The 11,318-nt window shown below is 35.5% G+C and overlaps 1 protein-coding gene across 1 annotated transcript in view; it reads right to left on the bottom strand.

The window, feature by feature from the left end:
• Window positions 1-220: 220 nt before the first annotated feature.
• cacna1hb (calcium channel, voltage-dependent, T type, alpha 1H subunit b) overlaps window positions 221-11,318 on the bottom strand; it is a gene marked incomplete at its 5' end in the record, with an annotated part of 53,237 nt that continues 42,139 nt past the window's right edge. Inside the window, 9 exons of the mRNA XM_079615679.1 lie at window positions 221-3,912; window positions 5,181-5,338; window positions 5,421-5,577; window positions 6,118-6,411; window positions 6,594-6,715; window positions 7,245-7,323; window positions 7,450-7,520; window positions 8,187-8,320; window positions 9,343-9,452. Coding sequence (XP_079471805.1) covers window positions 2,929-3,912; window positions 5,181-5,338; window positions 5,421-5,577; window positions 6,118-6,411; window positions 6,594-6,715; window positions 7,245-7,323; window positions 7,450-7,520; window positions 8,187-8,320; window positions 9,343-9,452 — 2,109 coding nt within the window. The 3' untranslated portion in view covers window positions 221-2,928. The remainder of the gene's footprint in view (window positions 3,913-5,180; window positions 5,339-5,420; window positions 5,578-6,117; window positions 6,412-6,593; window positions 6,716-7,244; window positions 7,324-7,449; window positions 7,521-8,186; window positions 8,321-9,342; window positions 9,453-11,318) is intronic.

The raw sequence follows: 11,318 nt of genomic DNA, 5'->3' as shown, positions 1-11,318 counted from the left end.
AACTTAAGTTTTTAAGTTGAAATAAGGTGGAAATGTTTTACAGTGTAAAAGTCCTTTTCTGGTCTCTCTCTTTGCATTGACTAAAGTTTTAAACATGAACTCAACAGATACATCTATTTATTTGTCATTTAAAAAAAAAAACATTTTTATTTTGAATTTATATATTATTAATTGATGTATTTATTAATTTTTTTTTTTTTTTTTTTTACTTTTTGGCACTCAGTCCTCCATAAACGGTTTTAAATTTTTAAATCGTAAATAAAACAAATATTAAGAACTATCATTGTTAAAAAAACAAAAACTATTCAAATATTTCTGTTAATTAAAATAAAGCTGAAATATTACAAAATATAAATATTAGTTGAACATTTTTAACTAAACATTTTCATTTGTTGCCAATTAATGTTTGACATTAAACTGAAATAAGTTATAGGACTAAAATTATTAACTGGAAATACATTTAAACTAAAACTAAGTAAAACCTAAATAAAAATAAATTAAACCTAAATAGAAAATGAATATGAAGACTCATTAAATGGTCAAATTAAAAATGTAACTAAAATGAACATGAAAACTAAAAATATAAAAGTAAAAGTAAAAGCTAATTAAACTAATTAAAAATATGAAAAGTATAATAAAACTAAAATAACAGATTATTGGATTTGACAAGAACATACTATTTCAGTTTTCTACTTCAAAATTGCAGTTAATTTGGCAGTTTATACTTATTTGTAATTTTTTTTAAAGTAAATCCAACACCAGATATACAAGTTTGCATAGGGTTAGGAAGGCAATGTTATCACAGTGTCATGTCGACACAATGTTGAATTCTTGTGACTGTAGTTTTGAGTTTATTTGATCCTGCCGCAATGTTTTTCCCCATAGACTTCCACTGCATCACTGTACACACACTCTTCTTTACAGACAGAGGAATGAATCAAAATTATTTTCTGATGTAGAGCTTGAACACGGAACATTCCTTTATCACCGTTTCTTCCTGAAGGCCAACAACATGTAAAACTCGGACCCTTTACAAAAATATCACATGCCACACGTATATACAATAATCATTTCATTCATTCAGCTACACAATCAGCATTATGAAACATGCATATGTTTCAGCTAAAATATGTCTATGTGCCGTATACTCTGTATAAGACAATAGGGTGTTACAGTTATGGTACTGTATGACTGTTAGGATAAGTAATCATGTGACATAAGGGTTTGTTTGAAGATGAGACAATAGCGCTGACATTTAACCCTCATGTTCTGTTGAGATCGGCTAACTGATACGAATTTAAAAATGAACTCATTATTTCCTTACCAATTATTTTACTCCGTTCCTCTGGCCTGATCAAAACGCAGTAGGCGGATATTACTCAAGCTTTAACACTCTGTTTTACCACAGATTTATTCACTATTATCCAGTACAGTAATGTTGTTTTTGTCTGGAGTCAATCTGATAAAACACATCAAAACTTCTTTAGAAATTGTGTCTTTTTCTTTTCTTTTTTTTTGCCAGCGAAAGATGAAACTCTAATTTAATGTTTTAGAAAAGTAAAACTACACTTCTCCTCAACAAATTGCATGATTTGAGGTATCATTCATGTCCAGTCACACAATTAGTGTTTGTCAAAGGTAAAAAAAACAAAACAAAGCATCAATGTCATGCATGTGAAAATGAATTGCATTTATTCATGCTTAATACCTGGGGTCTCTGACTCTAAACATGAGCTACATAAGTAATGTGTAATTTTCATGGTGGATTTCTGAAGTATGTTAATTATAAAATTACCATTTATAATTAGTTCTCATTAGGAAACTCATGAAATGAACTTTAACCCTATAAAGCCAACTGTATCATATTTGATGCGTACATTTCTAAGGCCTCTGAATCATCAACATGATCAAAACTTTGTTGAAAAACCAGTTGTACAAAATCTACATGCCATTTGATGTATATTTATACTTTTTATATCATTCCCTCCAGGTTGTGGTATATGTGTCTTTTTGCTGTGAAATCTCTACTGATTTTTATAAAGAAAACGTATGAGTTTTATATTGTTAGTAATATTTCAAGGTTTTTCAAATACATAATTTTTTTTAGAAAAATCATGTTAAAATGTGAATATCAGATATGGCTTTTTGATTCATCAGGCTTTTGTTGAACGTTATATTTATCTCTCATTCATTATTGTATATTGTATTACATATTTTGCTTCCACAATACAAACCACAGAGATTTGATCATACAACTAAGCTTTTAAATATAATCGTACATATTATTGGGAGATAAATACATAAGACAAGCTATCAGAATTTCAACTTACTTTTTGGCCTTATAAATAACTGCACCAAATTGCACATTTTTGCTCAGTTTGGGCCAAAAATAAAATCGAGGTGTTTTTTCTCTCTTGATTTTTCTATATGAGTCATAAAAGCCTGATGTATCAAACATGATACTCAACAAAAATACAAATTCAAACTTTTTTCTTTATAAAAAACTTTGTCTAAAGGTTCATTTCAAAAAGTGTTTCCATTTCAAAAGATAAATTTTTTTTACTATTAAGTGTCAGCCATTAGTGTTAATTTAAATGACACTTTTTTAAAACTATTAAATGATCAACCTTTCAGACCCCAAACAAAATATGAGGGTTAAAATTGCACCGTCATGTGCAGTAATTATGCCACGATGCAACATGGTTCTGTGATGGATTTTCATATGAATTCACATAAAATGTCCCAATATCAACGTGTGTGATGATGAACGCTAACAAAAGTTCCCTAATCAATATGATCAGGCAAAAAAAGATCAGTTCCATCAGAAACACATTTGCATACTTTTGCCGACACCGCCTCTTCCTGTTATTAAAATGCTTTACGAAGAGGCGGAATGCGTGAGTGGCTTCCTGCGCGGTGTCCCGGGCCCTAGGCAACCGAATCCTCATTTCCTGGATCCCGAGTGCTGGCCATTCTGACCAATACCTTCTTCCTGAGGTGACTCTGAGCTGCGTCTCCCGCAAGCCCCGACCGGGCCTCAGGAGGGAACGAGTGCGTCGACTGGTCACTATCCGAAAGCAGTTCCGACAGGCTACTCAGGGAACTTACATCCGATTGGTCAAAAGAGAACTGTGGGAGGGGCAAATGACTAGGTTGGTCCTGCACGTCAGGAAGATCTGAAGAGTCCCGTGGGAGAGCGGAGTCAATGGACGGGGTCCGTCTCCTCAGGACTGTGCTGTGCTCCTGGCCGACCGCATCGGTGGGGGGGTCGATGGAGATGCACGGAGGGCTCATTTTCTCCTTCTTGGGAGTTGGCGACGGACCAGGTGATGGTGAAATAGTCTGCTGCTGAAGAAGTGACTCCTCTCCGTGCGTGGAGTGACGCCGAGGGATGTGGAGCTGAGACAGGAAGCCGTTATTTTCCATACTGTTGTGCTTCCGTAGACTATGAGCACTGGTGTCCGGTTGACGGGCCGTCCCACTGTGCAATGAGTCCTGAGACTGGGTGTCAGAACAGAAATGTGGGTTGCGTGCCCCGCACCGAGAGGCTCTTCTTTGGGTGATGTTGGTGCCGAGTCGGACCGACTCGTCTGTGGCGTCTGAGTCGTGCTTGGTTTGTGCATGTGTGTGCATTACCTCGAGAGATTTGATGGAGTGTGTATGGCGCGCGGGCTTTCGGCAGGGGATGCTGCGCTGGCTGTACACGTGTCTGTTTGTCTGTACGCTCGCTGTCCGGCTGCGGGGGGGAGGGGGGGGCGAGGCCTGGGGGGAACAGGGGGCAGATCCACCGGTGAGGGGCACGATGGGTACTTTGAGAAGGAGGTTATCACTGGAGCAGGGCTTGCTCGGGATATGTAAGGTGTCTCTGGAGTCAACGTTTGTGGAATCGAAGGAGTCACTCTTTATTGCTTGCTGTAGTAAGAACAGATGTAAGGACACACATTGCAAAAATATTCATTACACAACCATCTTGAATGCTTTATTGCAGAATTCTGTAGTCATTTTCTTTTATATTGGACAATATATTTAATGTATTTATTTAAAATATAGTTAGTTTTTAATTTTATTCAACATTATATTAAATATATATATATATAAATATAATTGAATATAGATTTAATTGTATATTTTAAACGTACTACATATTGAATTACATATTTATATATGTTCATTGATTTACATTACAAGCTACCAGAATTTCCTCTTACTTTTTAGCCATATAAATAGCAGCATCTCCACAAAATTGCATATTTTTCTTTTCTCAGTTTGGGCCTCTGAATAAAACTGAGGTGTTTTTTTCTATATAATACTATACGAGTTCACATAAAACATATATATTCAATTATATACTTATATATATATTTAATATTTGATATTACTTTAGAGAATATATGTATATGTTGATAAAATTATACTTTAATCTATCATTATCTAAATGAATACAAATAATTGTGTATATATTTTATATATTATTTTGTATTAAGATAAATATATATATTCAATTTTATTCAATTTAAATGAAATGAAATGAAATGACATTAAATTATATAAGGGATAATATTTAGCGAGTCGGTTGTTATAGCGAATACAACACCGACAGGCTGATCGGGACCCCGACGCGAAGCAGAGCCCGCTTATTACATGGCTACCTACCAAATAAATCAATAATTTGACACAAAATATTGATTTAAAAACGATTGTATTGCTTCCGTTAAAGTTTTCCGTTTTTTCATGGCAACGGTGTGTTATCAAGAAATAAGAGACCGCATTCTACATTAGATTTTAACTAAGCCATGTAATAAATTCATATAATTAAATACATAAGAAATATATGTAGTTAAAATAAGAATTATAATACTAGCGTAACAATTAACATGAATTTCAGAATGTTTTAGTATTTGGTTTGTCTCTTGCTTTAACGATCACGCCAGCAGCAGTTTGTGTAAAATCATGATTTGAGAAAGATCCAATGAAAGTAAGAACATCTGACATTTTATACAAATGTTCAAAATGTACAAAAAATTTGAGATATCAATCATGTGAACATTTGTATTTATAAGCATATAAGCATTTCGTTTGAAACAAAGAAAAAAAAAAAGTGTATTTGATCTTATAGTCTAATTGGTTGAATCTATTGTCATACACAAACAGACTGATCAGGATGAGAGTTACTGTGGTACCTGTCTCTTCAGAGCTCTGAAGGCATTGCTAGATCTCGCTCTTCGGTTCAGAGGGTGGAGAGCAGGAATGGAGGCCAGGCTCGTCTGAGACGCAGTTCCTGGAACCTGCATTACGCCACTATCTTCACAGGACTGGGTCCCGAGTGAGAGAGAGGAGCCTGAAAACACACCAGCAGCTTTAGTCATATTCTCTCTCTAAACGTGTGTTATGAACAGCCAGGACTGGCTTAGGTTTGTCACCTGGTAGTGTAGAGTCCTGTTTGGAGAATCTCTCATGAACGGATCCATACACAGGCTTAACAGGATACAGCATGTAACTGTCATTAGGCAAGGACAGCATCCGGGACATAGACGGCCTCCCAACTGTCAGGAAGTTGCCGTAATTGGGATCTTTGCCCTGCAAACACAACAAATCATTAAGATAAGAGCGCTTTAACTGTAATGTTTTGCCATTTCTTAAAAACAGGCTTGAAGACACTGCATATTCTTAAAAAAATATAAACATATATTTATAAAATACAATATATAATTGTAATATTTATAAAAATAATAATAATAATATAATATATATGATAAAATAATATTTATATAATATATCAAATCAAAATAGATTGGCGGACAAAAAAAATTGCACATTAACTTTAAAATATTGCTATTCAGTAGATTCATTTTTATTTATGCAAGTAAAAGGTTTTCCGTTTGGATACATTTAGACATTTTCAAAGACTACTTTATCGTGGTTGATTTGTAGACTGTACCCAAAAAAACTGCTCCGTATTTTCGTATTTGTACACCATTTAGCCTTTTTAAGTACAGTATAAAATAAAAATATATTATATGTTTTTATTTTTATATTATTCTAAAATATGATTTAAAATGGTCATCTTAAACATATCTAAAATACCTTTAGCATTACTCTAATCTAATAGAAACTCACCTGTTCATGTGAGAGAGTCTCCATTTTAACAGCTGTACCCTCCAGCCCAATGACTCCGCCCAGAGAGGCGGAGCTTTGTCTACGACTGCCCTTAAGCTCCTCCCTCAACTCCGCCTCCATCTCCGCCTCCTCACGGGCATCTTTGTTACTCTCCTCTAAATGTTTCATGAGCACAGCGACCACAACATTCACCAGCACGAACTGTGCCACCAGCACAAATGTCACAAAGTACAGAGGTGACAAAAGCGGAAGGTAACTCAGACATTTGTCATTTTTACATTCCCGCAGGGTATCCTAGACACACACAGAAACACAGAAATTGTGAGTTCTGCAAAGCTCAAAAAGTCCTGATAATGTACTGTATGTGGGCAACAAATGATCTGACAACCAATTAAGACCTAACATTAAACATCGGCATTCTCTAATCAGGTATTTATAACATGCAGCATGAATATTTTTCATGGTTTGCAAAATACCTTCATGATTCCGTTCCAGTTGTCTCCCGTGGAAATGCGGAACAGAGTGAGGAATGCCATGCCGAAGTTCTGAAATGTAGCATGTCGGCTCAAACCCTCACATGGGCTCTCCTCGGTGCATTCTGATTTACAAATAATCCATTTTAATACTTCACCTCAAAAATGCATTTATTTGTTTTATGCATCAACATACACTACCATTCAAAGCATGGGCTCTGTATACTTTTATTCATGCAAGAACAATTTAAATTGATTAAAAGTGACAGTAGAGACATTTATAATGTTACTAAAGATTTCAAATACACGCTGTTCTATTGGACTTTCAATTCATCAGAAACCTGAAAATCATAAATAATCTTGAGCATCAAATCAGCATATAAATATTTCTGAAGGATCATGTGACACGGAAGACTGGAGGAATGATGCTAAAAATTCAGCTTTGCCATCACAGGAATAAATTACATTTTAAAACATATTAAATTAGAAAAGAGTTATCTCACAGTACCACTATTTTTACTGTATTTTTTTTTTTCAAATAAATGCAGCCTAGGTGAGAATAAGAGATTCTTTTCAAAAACAGTTTAAAAGTTTTATCAACCCCAAATTTTTGAACGGCAGTGTATGATAACAGGAAATGAAAGGTATACCGACCAAGTTTGCCAAAGAGTTCAACTCCCAGTGCCGCATAGATGAAGAACAGCAGCATAAAAAGCAGACCCAGATTACCAACCTAGAGAACCAGAACATCACCAGAATAAAGCCACGTATATGCCACATACAGTGAGGTATCTATGAAGTACTGTAGTTCCACAATACAAATAACAAAAGATATGCACAAACATATGAACGCACTGACCTGCGGTAAAGCTTGAACTACTGTATCCAGAAGAGATCTCATTCCTGTGGCCATCTTCAACAGCTTCAACACTGAAAGGGAATTTTACTGTATATTACAATTCATTCCAATTTTAATTATTTTAACATTACTTGCCATAAACCCTGTCCTTAAACATCTGTTAGCACAATATTAAAAGAATACACTACCATTAAAAATGACTATTTAGGGTCTCTAAGATGTTTTAATGCTTTTGAAAGTAGTCTCTTATGCTCATCAAGGCTGTATTCATTTGATCAAAAATAGTAAAACAGTGATATTTATTTTCAGCATCATTACCGCAGTCATCAGTGTCACATGATCCTTCAGAAATCATTCTAATATGCCGATTTGCTGCTCAAAAAACATTTCTTATTATCAATGTTGAAAACAGTTGGGCTGCTTCATATTTTTGTGGGGGAAAAAAATGTGTTTACATTTTTTTAACAGAAAGTAAATAAAAAACATTATAAATGTCTTTAATGTCACTTTTAAAAGTTTAATGTGTCCTTGCTGAATAAAATTATTAATTTAATCTTAAAGATCTTATGGACCCCATATTTTTGAATGGTAGTGTAAATAAAAAATTCTAAATTTCCCATTTTTATTAGAGGAGCAAGAAAATCTGAAATCTTCTTCTCGCTCTTGACACATCTAAGGCATTGCTATATTTCTCATACGTCATGGCTGGCGTGTGCGTGTCTGTGTGTATTTGTTACCTCTGGCAATGCGCAACACTCTCATGATGCGTATGATAGTTGGGTTGATGGGTAGAGAGGCATTCAGGTCGATTTCCTCAAGTGTGATGCCCATGATGGAGAGAAGAACAATTGCCAAGTCTAACTGATTCCACCTGACAGAAGAAAGACAAACACAAAATGAGATGATGACAAGGTCCTGTGAAACCCTTTAATATTCATATTCCTGGAAAGCGCTACACTTGACCATTAGACACTGCCTGAGGAAAGGTCTTTCTTTAACACTGAAGACAATATTCGCATCCAGTATTTTTGATTTATAAAGAGGAATGAATTAAGGGAGTTTCTGGGCTCTTACTCTGTGTCAATGCCACAGGATGTTTCACAGTGGTGTCTCATAATTATTCATGAGAAGACCTTGTCTCATTATTATTCATGACACCATGTGACCTTTCTCTATGATAGACACTTAAAACAGTGAGTTGATACTATAGTCAGTGGAACATGGATCGCAAGTATTTGCATTTGCATGACATGCGTTTCTGACAGAGCGACAGGCTTTCAATCAATGACTGACACTTGAAATATTTGTGTCCAACTATCATCTCATTTCATTGAAACAAGACGCAGTTTCATCACAGACACCATCTGTCTTTAAAAAATCTACTTAAAATAAATGCTGTTCTGTTTAACTTTCCATTAAAAGAATGCTAAAAATGTATCACTGTTTTCAACATTGTTAATAATAAGAAATATTTCTTAAGCACCAAATCAGCATATTTCTGAAGGATCATGTGACACTGAAGACTGCAGTAATGATGCTGAAAATCAGCTTTGTCATCACAGGAATAAAATAAATTTTAATATATATATATATATATATATATATATATATATATATATATATATATATATATATATATATAAAAGGTACTTTAAATTGTAATAATATTCCATAGTACTGGTTTTACTGTATTTTTGATAAAAACAAAACCCATACTTTTGAACAGTAGTGCATAATACTGCATCCAGTTATAGCAGTTCTGAAATTAAACCGACTGCAGTTGTTTTCTCCTCACTTCTGTTATGAGAACAGACCCATGCTGAAATGTCAAATTAATAAAACGGATACTGAGATACTGCACCTCTGCATTGTGTCCTCAAGAGGGAGCCTTACCTCTCTTTGAAAAATCTCCTAAAGCCAAAGGCAACCAGTTTCAGCACAGCCTCGATCACAAAGACCAGCGTGAAGACATAGTTACAGTATTTCAGACCTTCATCAAGATACTGAGAAGCACAGACATACACAGTGACAGTCAGAGACCGGAATATTAAACTCTGAATTAAACATGAAATCAAAATTGACCATTTTATTGATATGATCCTAGTCTTGAATAATCCATCAGTGCATGTTATTCTGTTATACATTTTTGTTATAAATATTTCATCAAAATCCTCTGCCTCTGAAACAACTTTGCTCTTCGGTTGACATCACCGAGCCCATTTATTTTGCAACCCTCCCCCTGGCCTGTCATTAGGTGTGTTCGACTTCATTCAGCGCTGCACAGACAGATTGGTTAGAAATAGAATACATGCCGGTTAGAAATGTTGTCTGACTTGAGCCAGCGCCGAGGCCATGTCACTGTGAAAGCACAGCGAGAGTAGACGGCTGACTCAGTCTGCACAAGCTCTGAAGATGACACGCTGCTCCACGATTGGCCGATTCTACGATGACATCGTGTTTATCCGGACACTTTCTGCTCCGCTTATGGTCACAAATCCGTAAACTCTTTTTATGTAACCATAATGTTATATTTTGTCATGTTTATCAAAATACAATGATAAAAATATATAGAAACACATTATTGGTATTATTTTGAACTTTATTCTTGTACAGAGATGGCGCCGTATTAAGCAGCGGGGCTCGACATTAACACCAACCCAAATGCAGGTGGATTTCAGCAGTGGCGTGTAACGCAGTCAGTTGAATTTTATATACAATATATACATTTTTCAACTGTATTTTTTCTTTTAAAGGAATCTGAAATAATAAACTAAGTGCAATGTAGTGCAAAAATCCCAAATAATGATTTTTCTATACATATTGATACTGAAATATCTGAAACGCTTCCAATACTCATTTTCTACAGAACGGATACACAATACCAGCTGCGCTTTCTCGCTCTCTTTCTTTTTTGTAAGATTTTGTGCTTACACTCAAAGTGCGGCACATAAACCGCCTCTCAGTACTACATTGAGGTTTTTTTTGCTGCTATTGCGCTTAAACTGTCAAATACACACAAAATAATGTCAAAATGGCGGTCTTGGCTAGACTGGGTAAACCCAGCCTGATCTGCCGGCGATCTGATTTCGCCCTGTAGATCAGGCTGGAAACCTGTACATTTATTTCTCCTGCTTCGGTTCCAAATTTGCGGGAACCAATCACAAACTGTCTTATGCACCTGGCGCACTATTGGCGGGTTTAACCCAATGACGATAGAGAAGCGCACACCGGTCTCTCACACGACGCTCAATGGGTTCTTTAGTTTAGCAAACAAATCGCTCGAGTGGGTGTAAATACCACTCACTTTCATGTTTTTTTTTTTTTTGCACAGCCTGCTAAAATCGCTCGATGCCATTACTGCTTCTGTAAACGGCTGATCAATGCTACAAACCAACACGTTTTTTGACATGTTTCCTGCCTGGAGTTTTCGCGTCTGATTGGTTGAAGGACTACCCAATTGTCAGTTATGTTTTAAGTGAACATAAACAGTTGAGAAAGTAAACACATGTGTAACAGTATAATGGATTCGTGCATCAGGTCCTAAAGTGACAGCAGCCTAATAAACCTGCTGCCAAATTATGAGATAATATTAAAAATATCTTTATGGCAGTTTTTCCTCATGGTATTGATGTCAAAATTGTGGCCAGTTAAAATGCTGAGTGGCTAGTAAATTTGGAAAACCACAAGTCACAATTGCTGGTGAGCAAAAACGTTGTTGTCAAGCCCTGTTAAGCAGTATATGAAAACTGTTTATGTTTGAACCATCTGTGTATTTGACAAATATTGCCTCTAATCCACATAATCTGTGATAAAGTATGCAAACACAGCGCAAGCGTCACTATGGGAAGCAGAAACTGTCTGACGTGACG

This window comes from Phoxinus phoxinus (genome assembly GCF_949152265.1).
Source record: "Phoxinus phoxinus genome assembly, chromosome: 6".
Taxonomy (NCBI): Eukaryota; Metazoa; Chordata; class Actinopteri; order Cypriniformes; family Leuciscidae; genus Phoxinus; species Phoxinus phoxinus.
This window is presented reverse-complemented; position numbering and strand designations above follow the sequence as displayed.